General features: G+C 40.8%; 1 protein-coding gene across 2 annotated transcripts in view; it reads left to right on the plus strand.

Annotated features, from left to right (window-relative positions):
* The window catches only part of pacs1b (phosphofurin acidic cluster sorting protein 1b), a 71,341-nt gene that overhangs the window by 54,743 nt on the left and 4,450 nt on the right, over positions 1 to 12,148 (plus strand). The window contains exons 5-23 of one of the 2 annotated variants that reach the window (XM_081599031.1): positions 766 to 910; positions 1,027 to 1,118; positions 3,067 to 3,144; positions 5,270 to 5,329; positions 6,220 to 6,380; positions 7,186 to 7,279; positions 7,921 to 8,001; positions 8,077 to 8,198; positions 8,361 to 8,499; positions 8,862 to 8,966; positions 9,066 to 9,172; positions 9,733 to 9,887; positions 9,990 to 10,100; positions 10,186 to 10,288; positions 10,395 to 10,437; positions 10,964 to 11,006; positions 11,106 to 11,247; positions 11,444 to 11,682; positions 11,992 to 12,111. In XM_081599031.1, the coding sequence (XP_081455157.1) occupies positions 766 to 910; positions 1,027 to 1,118; positions 3,067 to 3,144; positions 5,270 to 5,329; positions 6,220 to 6,380; positions 7,186 to 7,279; positions 7,921 to 8,001; positions 8,077 to 8,198; positions 8,361 to 8,499; positions 8,862 to 8,966; positions 9,066 to 9,172; positions 9,733 to 9,887; positions 9,990 to 10,100; positions 10,186 to 10,288; positions 10,395 to 10,437; positions 10,964 to 11,006; positions 11,106 to 11,247; positions 11,444 to 11,682; positions 11,992 to 12,111 (2,140 nt within the window). Of the gene's footprint in view, positions 1 to 765; positions 911 to 1,026; positions 1,119 to 3,066; positions 3,145 to 5,269; positions 5,330 to 6,219; positions 6,381 to 7,185; positions 7,280 to 7,917; positions 8,002 to 8,076; positions 8,199 to 8,360; positions 8,500 to 8,861; positions 8,967 to 9,065; positions 9,173 to 9,732; positions 9,888 to 9,989; positions 10,101 to 10,185; positions 10,289 to 10,394; positions 10,438 to 10,963; positions 11,007 to 11,105; positions 11,248 to 11,443; positions 11,683 to 11,991; positions 12,112 to 12,148 lie in introns of both variants that reach the window. The other variant, XM_017308651.2, reaches the window with a different exon arrangement.

A 12,148-nucleotide genomic window follows, 5' to 3' on the forward strand; every position in this document is an offset into this window, starting at 1 on the left:
AAAAAATACAAATAAATAATTCAACTCCTTTTTAAAATAAAAAACATTTTATTCCCTGTTGTAAGCTTGATCATCTGCAGGTGAAAATCACTTCTAACATCAACACATAAAAAGTTCAGTTGTTCCTGCCTGCCTGTTTTAGGATTAACCAGTTAATGGCTGGATAGCCGAAGGCAGTTCTTTGTGGGGTTCTTATTGTATGTATATATATATATATATATATATATATATATATATATATATATATATATAATTTTTTTTTACATAATTTGAACTGGAAAAAGCTTAAACTATGTTACTTGGGGAGTCCTGGTTGGAACATATTTACCAAGGTTTTTTATTTTTTAATATTGCATGAAAAATGTAGATTTTTTTTGCACAGTTTTGATTTAATTACTGCTCTGGGTGTGTATTTCTTTCAGCAAATTGCACTTTTTTAGTATGTATACTAACAATGAATCAATTACTGAATTAATTGACGATTATTTCAATAAACGATTAATCACGATTCATACGATTAATCGTTTTCACCACTAGTTGCATATAAAACACATTTAAGTTTCCAGTTGCAAAGTAGCAAACTTGGTGAACCGTTCAAGATGTGTGAATCCTTTTGCAAGACACTGTGACCTCCATGTTGTCGGTAAAAGAATAAAGTTGTGTTTCGACCAAAAAAAAAAAAAAAGAAAACAAAGCAGAAGCTTAATGTGATAAATGGTGGAAGTCACAAACTAACTATGGCGTCGTTCATTCTCTTCCCTGCAGGTGATGCAGCACCCCAGCGAGGGGGCCCAGGTTTTGGGGCTCCACAGCCAGCTGAAGGACGCTTCTGTCCCGGTCGCCGAGATCAGAGTCTACTCCCTGTCCAGCCAGCCCATCGACCACGAGGGACCCAAAGCGAAGATGTCTGGTACGGATGCTTGTTTTGACTTTGTCGTTTCTTTTTTTTTTTTTTTTTATCAAAACAGCTCCGTCGTTTTGCTCTCGCCTTCCAGCTGCTGTTACCGTCCGTTCTGCTTTCTCTAGATCGCTCCCCAGACATCGACAATTATTCTGAAGAAGAGGAAGAGAGCTACTCATCCGAGCAGGAGGGCAGCGACGACCCTATTCATGGGCAGGTGTGTTTAAGTAAAAAAAAAATATATATATATATATATATATATATACTCTTATAAATCCTAACCGTAGCTCACCAAGAAGTTCAATATATTCCCAGAACTATATATGTTTATTTCTTGTTCAAAAACAACTCTAAAGTCTGAGCACTCAAAGAAAATGCAATGCAAAAAAAGACATGTACCCCAATTGGATTTCAGAGCAAAACAAAACGGCTAAACAAAGAGGCAGAGAACTATGTGGAGGGAATCTGTGGCTATCGGGGCCAGACACACAGCAGAGGGAGATAAGGCGGGAGCACTGCAGCTTTGTGTTGGCAAATTAAAAAGACTCTAAGTAGAGGGATGGAGAGAAGCTGAGGAGAGGATGAATGGAGGGTGGGGTTAGTTATGCAGCGGCATACTTTCCTTTCCATCGTCTCCTCGTCCTTTGGCGGTGTCGGAGTGGGGTGCACGTTAAATGTTCAGGAGAGGCCGAGGAAAAAGGGTTAAACTACAGAGGATATCAGGTGTTTTCATACCTCTGTAACAACTGGTTTCTCTTCAGCAATTAAGATAACATTTAGAAAAATAAAACAAGATTTGATAGACATTGTGAGCAATCAGTGCAGAGTCATACACAGGTGGATGGATGTGGCCTGGTACCATAAACAAAATGCGGTGCTTTCAGTTTTGTATGAAATCCCTGCTCTGTGATTTGCTGCCTTTCAGTGGTAACTCCTTCTTTTGGTTCCTGGGTTTATATGAAAATAACCCTCAACGTGTTCAGATCAGAAATGACCAGGACAATACAGCCATTAATCATTTAAGGTTAAGTTCATGTAAGAGTTTGCATTTATCATATTGTTTATCATATATCGTGATTCTTTTCTTATAAGGACTTTTGATTTATTGTCGCAACAAGTTCCAAAGAAAAACTCCTTTATTTTCACTGACCTAATGTAATTGCTTCTTTTGGGTTATTTTAAGGTATTATTTAAAAATATTTATTTTTTTATTTATTTCAAAAAAGACACAATTGCTGGTACCCCAAACAAATTCTATGAAATAAACGTGATAGAATGTTTGTCTTTCACTCATACTTGACTTTTTAGTTGATAAAATTTCCTGTTAACTTTTAATTAGTGATCCATCGCTGTAAAAAATTACCGGCCCGTAGCTTTTAGCCTCTGGCTGCTTTGCTGGATGAGAAGCCACATCCTGCTGGCTCGGTGAGCAGAACGGTAAGGGAGATAAAACATTCCCGACTGTTTGAGAATTACAGCAAACAGAGTCATCTTAAGGTCCGCAAGTCTGCAAACTACCATTAGTTGCTTTCAGTCGCTAACCAGTTGCTAGAGATTGATGCCCAGAAACTACGTTTGCTGACCCTCGGCTGGGATTTCAGTAAGAACCACCTGCTTTGGTCAGCTGAACCTAAAACCGTGCTCGGTTGGGCTTGGCAAGAAATGAAGAATAAATACGGAAAAGCACACCGTGTTCACGGGAATCCCTGATGCCAAGATTCTGGGAACCTTGCTAGAGTTCATGGCAACATAAACTCATTAAAATATCAGGACATGTTTCATTCAGGTCCGGATTTTTTGGCAGGATAATGATTCGAAACGTAGCTACGCAGAAACTGTTCACAAGACGACCTGTCTCGTGAAAACCTGTGGGGTGAAATAGAGAGAGGATATCAAAAGAGGAGACCCGAGACTCTGGGCGATGTAGCGAGCCTGTGCCAAGAGGAAAGGTCAAAGATGCCTGTGTGTTCTCCAACCATAAGAAATGTTAAAGAAGAGTCAGTGCTGCCCTGTTGGCGAAGGGGTTTGCACAAAGTGCCGTTTCTTACACTGCCAGTAAGACGATTTAAAATTACTTTCAGAAGGGAAAGACGGCATATTTTAAGACTAGATGAACTGACGACGTGATCCTTCAGCAGTAACCTCTTCTTCTCTGTTTCGCTCAGTATCTGTATGACGAAGACGACGAGGTGAGGAAGAAGAAGCCGCGGCGTAAGCTCCCTCCCAACGCCAGCAGCACCAGGGTAAGACGAATCTTCCTCTCGTTCCCCCCCGTCTCGCTCGTGTACTCCGTCTCCTGGCTTGTTTCGTCTCTAAAGCAATTTGCGGCTAACCCGATTCGCGCTGTAGCCTTTTCAAACAAATGTGATTTGACTTGACTTGACTCCACGAACCTACTCCTCCCTTCTCACCCCCCTCCGTCCGCACGCTGCCCTGACTCGTATCGGCTCGCTCGTCCTCGCCTCTCTCGCCTTTATGGTTTATTCATAGGTCCGCTCATTCCCCGTGCTCGGCATTCCAGGCAATCTCCATACAAAAAAAACAAAAGAAAGATTTACACAAATCACAGCAAGAACCTGTTATAACATTAATCAAATCCTGCGTAGAGCAGGTACAGTCTTGCACACTCATAGCATGCAGACTTTAGCACAAACAACGAGTAAGTAAGCTTTGTTTTGTGAGTGTGTTGTAGCAGGAGTGTCAATGTTTTATAATAAAAAGCTCACATACCTCAAACGATAACACCTGCACTGCTGCAGCTGCAAAACACAAACATGTTGAATTTACTGCCTGCACGCCACTTCTACCCTCTGAAGCATTCATTAAAAAAACTCACATTTCGAAAGATAACGTTGATCATCGTCTGTTCACCAGAGGAAGTTGGCACAAAACCTTTCAGATATTCCAGTTCTCTGAAACCTAGTTTGGCTCTAATGCTAATGTGGTTTTCCTGTTCTTCTTGAACATTTTTACCCAAAGGTTATCTGTACATTTCTACCTGTTTGAATTGTGACCCTTTTTTTTTCTTTTTTTTTTTTTTTTTTTTTTTTTTTTACCATTTTGTCCAGCTTTGCAACAAAAGGTTGAGACATTGGAAGTGAAGGCTGCTTATGGTTAAGTTCAGGCAAAGTTGAAGCAGTATTTATACTGCATTTTTCATGAGTATAAATACCAACATGAATGTTTGTTGACTGGAGTTTTGTTATGAAATGGTGATGAAAATAACAGCCAGATTTCTTCTTGTTGTTCCAGGCATTATCTAACAATATGAAACTACATTTTGTGCATATTCATCCTCAGTTTAACACGTTTTCACAGTTTTGTGAAAATGATTTTGGAAATGTGCTAAGATGATCAACATTTTATGAAATTAGACAACTTCTGTCTGCAGACTAGTGTGTTTTACAGGCAACGCTTACTTTTTTAAGCTTGCCGGAACAGCTCAGTGTGTGTTTTATGCATTATAGAGTGCAATATAGTTAAGCTTTAGGTATGTAAAATGGTCTAAAGTCTAAAATACTTCCAACACTCTGTGCTCTTTGGAAGTTGAAATTTGTTTTAATGAGCATCTAAAATGCTGGGTTGATGAGCAATAAAGAAAATGTTTTAAAAAAAAATCTCTGAGTTTTTATTATCATGGTTACTCTTTACTTGGAACTGTAGTTGAACCCAATGATGTTAACCGTCAGAGATTTAATCTATCATAGTATTTTTTTTTCTTCGTTTTGTACATTTCTTGTCATTTTTTTATCCAACAATCATGAACCATAATGAATGAATCTTGTTCCTATCCCCTCAACCTGTCAGGAATAATTTTCCTCATGTTAATTATTGGCAATTGCTTCATTAAATAAAAACACTTGAAAGAGATATTTTGAAAAATACGTATATGTTGCAAAAGTCACAAGAAAAAAACTAACAAATTGACGAGAAAATTTAGATTATTTTTCCAACTAAACAGGGTCTGAGTAAAAAGCCCGTTTTTTGGGTTAAAAACAAGCCGCTGACTCATTCCTATTAAATATTACATAAACCATGTCTCCCTTTTTTTTTTTTTTTTTCCAAATGGCTTTGAATGTTACATAAATAAAACATGCTTTGCAATAATTCAGCCAAATATCTGCGGCGAGAGGCGTTAACTGGATAACCCCAATCATTTGCTCGCTCCAAAATGTTCGACTTTAATAAGAAATTTCCTCCTCTAAAATATGCCGTCTCCAGGAAGTGTTGTTTTGAGTCATTGAGCATGAAAAGCGACCTTAGGTGTTGCCGGTTTATATCTTTTCACTCCTTCGTACACTCATAAATCGAACATGCATGTCCTCAGTGCCTTATTCTGCTCTTTGTTTTTCTCATGTTCCTTCGCAGCAACCCAACATCAAGCAGAAATTTGTTGCCTTGCTGAAGAGGTTTAAAGTCTCTGATGAGGTATGTTCTTCTTCTCTTTTCTCTTTTATGCCCTATTGTGCCTTTTCCAGCAAGGTCTATAGGTGCATTTTGCTGTAGAGTCGGCGTGTTTTTCAGCTTGGCTTTGACTTGCAGGGATGTGTGAGAGATCGATGGAAGGACAAAAGAGAAGCTTATCAGGACGAAGGGGTGGTGGCTTAGTGTCCTACGTGTTTCTAGATGCAGCTAAATGGACAAAATGTGTGTTTTACATCTTATTCAAGGTTGTTTTTGCTGTCTTTACTTTTTTTAATTAATTTATTTCATTTACAGTTTAAAATGAACATGACACGTGCTGATGAAAGCAAATGTTTTGAATTAAAAGAAGTAGTTGGAAGAAAGAAACAATGATCTGCCATTTCTCTCAAAAATCAAGTCGCTATACCGTAACAACTGAACAACATAAGCAACTAAGCATCAATCACAAAGATGCGGATGCATCTTTAAGTACAAAACAGACGATATGTATGCATTTACACACTTTGTTTAATTCAGAATTATTGCAGCGTGGTTGTTTTTTTTTTCGTTTGTTTTTTTTCTAATCACCAAGCTGATTGTCTTTGAGTCATCTGCTGTTGTAATAGGAAGTGTTTCTGTTAAGTGCAGAAAATCTTTGAGAAACAGTTTACAAATATCAAGTTAGAAATTTAATTTGGGAAATCTGGCTTTTTATGTTTACAGGATTTCTTTTTGATTGCAAATATATACTTTTGGGAAGCGTTCCTGCTAGCAGGAAGTCACCATCTCTAATGGACGTCCGACCATTCGCTGCCTGGACACTTCCCTGTGTTATGTGTTACTGACAGATGCAAGTATATGAGGTATACGATGTGATAAGTTAAAAGTCCGTGTCGGGGGTGTGTCTGGTCCAGGTTGGTTTCGGTTTGGAGCACGTGTCGAGGGAGCAGATCCAGGAGGTGGAGGAGGATCTGGACGAGCTCTACGACAGCCTGGAGATGTACAACCCCAGCGACAGCGGGCCGGAGATGGAGGAGACCGACAGCATCCTCAGCACACCCAAACCCAAGCTCAGGTAACAGGAGAGACGCCGTATTTAGGAGGGACTGGGGACGTCTGTGTGTCGATATTATCACTGCATCCAGAATAGCAACAGAATGAAAACCAGGAAGAGTATAAAATAACTGCTCGCTCTGTTTTTTCCCCCTCCTGTTCTGGTAATATTTGCCTCACCATATTGCCACTTGCAAATGTTTCGCACCGTTAGGAGCTGGGAGGAAATGTACTCAAGAATCCTGGAGCAAATTTAGCGCAAACCCAGTAGGCCTCCAAAACCACAATACAGAACTGAACAGATTCACACCGAATACCAGCTAGACTCTGACTTTAACGCCTCAGTAGCAATTCAGAGCTCCCCCTGTTGGTGGAAACCACTACTTGCACTTATAGTTAAAAGACTGAGATGCACCAGTTACCTGTGATCAAATTTCATGAGAAAAATATTGAATATTCATTCAATTAAATCATATAATAGGTTTGGTAGATTCGTGAAAGAAATCTGCTTTCCTAAAATGTATCTAATCCTAAAAGATTGGGTTTGTGAAACAAATCCCAATAATTATTCCTTCTTGAGCGATGAAAGGAACAGGACTAAATGTTGAAACCTTTTAAATAATTTTTTTTGACAGCAGGTAATCCATATTCTGTGGGGGTTTTTTCACTGTTGGCATGTTTTATTTGAAGAAACATTTTATGAATCCCGTCTGCAGAAGGTGTCCTTGCTCTAAGAAGAGAAAAAAAATCATATTTCAGTTCCTGTCTGCAGGTTCTTTGAAAAATTAAACAAAATGTCCCTTTTATTTTATGTCTTCTTTGTTTAGGCCGTTTTTTGAAGGAATGTCTCAGTCCAGCTCGCAGACGGAGATCGGCAGTCTGAACAGCAAAGGCAGTCTGGGCCGAGATACGTTCAGTCCAGTAAGTACCCCGGGATCTTGTGTTTGGTGTTAAAGTTTTGCTTAAAGGAAGTGAACAAGAAAGCTTGATGGGTGTTCTTTATATACTCCAACTATAATATAAGAATCCAGGATCACATGAAGTTCAAAACATGAAAAAAACAAAACATAACTTTGGCTTGATGTCGGGGGGGGATCCACATTTCAAAGCTTTGAAAAACCTTTTTAGAGTAAAAAATGAGAGAAATGTTCTTCCAGTGTTTTCTCAATGATTCAGAAATCCAGTAAGCCTTTTTGACAGCCACCATCTGCCTAATAGAGAGGATTCAGTCTGTCACAGTTCAGCATCTCCCTGCTGTCTGCAGCTTCAGTTCTCTCTTTTTACATGGGTGTAGAAAAGCATCAACTGCAGCGTTCCTGTTTGTACAACACGCACTAAAACGAAACAGCTGCTTCCACTTTAATTAACGGAGACTTGGCTTTTCTACCTCTTTCTGATTTCAAGATCCTGCAGACATCCCCTCTGTCCTCTTGCTTTTTTTAATGATGTTTTCTTCCTAAAGCAGAATGCCGCGGCTGCACTATAAACGTGTGTTCATTTCATTACCGGCGTTGACTTTTCACTAAGCCGATCTGACTGCTCCTCTCTCGTTTTCCCAGCAGGGGGAGCAGCCTCCCCTGGAGAAGATGAAACCCTCCCGCAGTCGCAACCTGGACGAGATCCCATCAGAGACGGACACACTGGTACGACGGCTTCCTCGCCTCCCTTTATAATGTTTAGAGCTTTTTAATTAAAAATGGTTGGATTTGTGTTTGCAGGAGCTGACAGACCAGGAGCTTTTTGCCGAAGTTGGCCCATACATTACAGTGTCTGTGGCAGAGAAACCCCGTACGCCCCTGAAAAGCAGCAAAAATGAAATGCAGCCCATAGCATCTCCAAGGTAACCTACAAAATGACCCATTAAAAACTACATTGACATTTGTGGTTGTAACCTGGCAAAATGTTAAAAGTGTACAAATATGTAGATCTGTGATTTAATCTGCCCAGGTTCTGATTCCGCTTTGGTTTATTATTATTATTTTTATTTTTTTCCTGTGTTCAGACTGGATGGAGGCCACACGCCCAGGCAGAAGCGCAGCAGCAACACGCCCATGAAGGAGAGGCAGCTGTCCAAGCCTCTGAGCGAACGCACCAACAGCTCCGACTCGGAGCGATCCCCGGAGCTGGGACACAGCACGCCGGTAAAAGATTAGCTCTCCTCTCCCGTCAGAATTTTAATGACTTTGTCTTTCTCTCTCTCTCTCTCTCTCTCCAGGATCTTATCGTAGGCAACATTATTCCTTCAGGCTTTATGTTTCCCCACTGAGGGGTTTACACAGACAACAACTGCTTTTGTTCTTTGTCCTCTTTTTACCAGAACAACGTTCCTAAAAGTAAAGAAAAGTCAGGCAGTCTGTTAATGCAGGATCCCTTGGAGCTCATGAATGAATTATGCATGTGCAGATGAATCATCTGAAGAGTAAATGTGGTTCTGTGGGGGGATTTTAAACTCGGGACATTTCTCTCTCTCTCACTCTCTCACTCTCACTTTCTGTGTGTGAAGGTACTGAGGAAAGTCGTGTACGATCAGCTGAACCAGATTTTGTTATCGGACTCTGCCCTTCCTGAGAGCCTCATCTTGGTCAACGGCACAGATTGGCAAGGGCAGGTAAGATTCACAGTCCCCTAAAAAAAAAAAAAACAACAACAACATGGTGATCATCGTCTCCACTGCAATCTTTACCTGTTCTGTGTTTTTCTGGTGCAGTTTGTTGCCGAGCAGCTTCAAGGACAGAGACACCCGGTGGTCTGCATGTGTTCACCCGCTGAGATCCAGGCGGTGCTCTCTGCTGTGCTCACACGCATACAGAAATTGTGAGTTTAAAATAAAATCCATCAGTCCATGGCAGAAACTAATGATTCTTAATTCATGAATCTATTAATTATTGTGATGATTAATCGAATAATTAATAGGGTGCTAATTAGGTGCCAATTCTTCACTCAGCCACCTAGGCTTTTTTTGCATACAATATTAGAAATACTTTAAAAAGATGCAAATAATTGAATTCATTTATTTAAATATGAAAATAAACATTTAATTGCATTTCTTTAGTAAAGCTGAAGCGAGTGAAGCTAAAACTTTTCCGCTTGAGAAGTTTTGGATAAAACATATTTATAGACAAAATGGTTTTTATCTTAAATCCAAAAAGTTTACAGCTGAATTATTGTTCTGAATATCTTGCTTTTTCACCAAATGGCCCCTTTTGAGTGTGCATACTCCAGTTAGCAATTAATCAATTACTAAATCAGTTGACCTTTTTCATAGATTAATCATGATTAATCCGATTAATCGTTTCAGAACTCATACTTTAAAGCTGATCAGACTGAGTAGATGTTGAAGTTTACATGCCGTTCTGCCTCCCGTTTCCCTGCAGCTGCAACTGTAACTCCTCCATGCCCAGAGCAGTGAAGGTGGTGGCTGTGGGCGGCCAGAGTTACCTGGGAGCCATCCTGCAGTTCTTCGTCACTCAGCTGGCCAACAAAACCTCTGACTGGCTCAACCACATGCGCTTCCTGGTGGTTCCTCTAGGTGAGGAAGGCTCAGCCAACAGTATGACCCTCAATACGTCCGGAACAAAAAGGTTTCAAAGTGACTCTGCGTGCTCAGTTTGTCTCTTCCTCTTTTTTTCAGGATCGCATCCAGTCGCTAAGCACCTCGGATCCCTTGACAACCGCTACAGCTCCTCCTTCCTAGACGGAGCGTGGAGAGACGTGTTCAGCCGTTCCGAGCCGCCTCAGACTGGTAATGGCCGCCGCTTGGATCTGCAAGTCGGGCCTCTCTTTCCAGCAGATCTCAAGTCTGGATGTTCTTCTTCTTTGGCCTTCAGATCAGCTGGACGTTTCTGGAAGGATCAGTCAGTACATCAGCGGCGCCTCAGTCACTCACCAGCTGCCCATCGCAGAAGCAATGCTGACCTGCAAGCACAAAACGTGAGTGAAGATCCTAAAAAAAAACCCCAAAAAACATGAAATCATCACAGGTTATCATAAATTATCCGATTTCTTTTTTTTTTTTTTTTATTCATCTCTGCTTCAGGCGGGAAGAAGAATCTTACCAGAAGTTCATACCCTTCATTGGGGTGAGATTTTAATCTTCTGATAAAACTGTAACTGACACAATTAATCGATTATTGAAATAATTGTCAACTAACTTAGTAACCAGTTAATCATTAACTGGAGTGTACAATCTCAAAAAAAGGCCATCTGCAAAAAAAAACAAAAAACATTCAGAGCAGTAATTAAGCCAGACTGTACAAATTATATGTATATGTAAACATTTTCCATTTAAGATAGAAAACTCCTTCGTCTGTCAATCCAAAACTCCTCAAATGGCACTTTTTGTATTCACTCAGTTCAAATTCACTAAAGAAATTAGTAGTATTGCATTTTAGATGATTAAATATTCATTTTCTTATTAACGAAACAGATTTTATTTATTTTCATCTTTTAATGCATTTCTAATGTTATATATATATAAAAAATCTGCAGAATGTGTAATTTATTTATTTTTTACCAGATTTATCAATTAATCATCAGAATAACCGATTAATTGATTAGTAAAATAATTGTTAGTTGCAGCCCTCATCCTAATCTGTTGTTTTCCAGGTTGTGAAGGTCGGCCTCATCGAATCTGCGAGCTCGCCAACAGGTGAAGGTTTGATGAAGAGTGTGAAAGAGTACAGAGACGATCCACTTCAACCCTAATCAGCTGACGTCTGCGGGGATTTTATTTTATTTTTTCTCCCAGGAGATTCAGAGGAGGGTGTTGGAGTCAGCTTGGCCGTCCCCTCGACGTCTCCGCCATCTCACGGCTCCCCCACAGGGATGATCAAAGAGGCAGCCACGCCCCCCTCGTCTCCGTCCATGGGCAGCGTCCTCACTGTGCAGGGGTAAGTTGATTCGTCTGATTAAATCTTCATTTCATCCGACGACTGTTTGGGCTTAAAATTAAATATTCGAAACCAGAGAACTGGTTTTGAATTGGCTAGAGGTTAAATTAACCGTGGCGCCTCAAATTGAAGAGCAGATAAACGTGCAGGGTGCTGTGTGAGGTTGGTTTCTGTTATGATGTCTGTCTGTTCCCAGGAGCCCCAGCATGCCTCACGGTGTGGACGCCATCGGCCTGCAGGTGGACTACTGGCTGGCGTCGCTGGCGGACAAGCGGCGGGAGGGCGAGCGACGCGACACGGGCTGCAAGAACACGCTGAAGAGCGCCTTCCGCTCGCTGCAGGTCAGCAGGCTGCCAGGAGGGGGCAGCAGCGACTCACAGACCCTGGTTAACACCATGGCCATGACCGTGGTCACCAAGGAGAAGAACAAGAAAGGTCAGCTCCTGTTTTCTGTTTCACAATCACTTTGCGTTATTACATCTGAACCTGGATGATTTATTTATTATTTTAACTTGTGCAGTTGTGCACAAGTTAAAATTGCGCACAATAAAATGTGCACAAGGAATGCAGCAAAACCTCCTGATGAAGTGTGAAGCCAGATGTTTCAACTTATGAACAGTTTTTTATTTATTCCATATTCTTTTACTTCTGTTCTCATGTTTTATATAGCACAGCTGATAAATGATAAATTATATGAGGACAGGCGGTCATTTGAGTTTAAACCTTTGGTCTTGTTGCCTTCAGTTCCCACCATCTTCCTGGGAAAGAAGCCCAAAGAGAAGGACATGGACTCCAAGAGCCAGGTGATCGAGGGCATCAGCCGCCTCATCTGCTCCGCCAAGCAGCAGCAGACCATCCTGAAAGGTGACCCCACCGCGCCGCGCTCGCCCTCGCTCATTGT

This window comes from Poecilia reticulata, chromosome 18, assembly GCF_904066995.2.
Source record: "Poecilia reticulata chromosome 18, P_reticulata-male-v2, whole genome shotgun sequence".
NCBI lineage: Eukaryota > Metazoa > Chordata > Actinopteri > Cyprinodontiformes > Poeciliidae > Poecilia > Poecilia reticulata.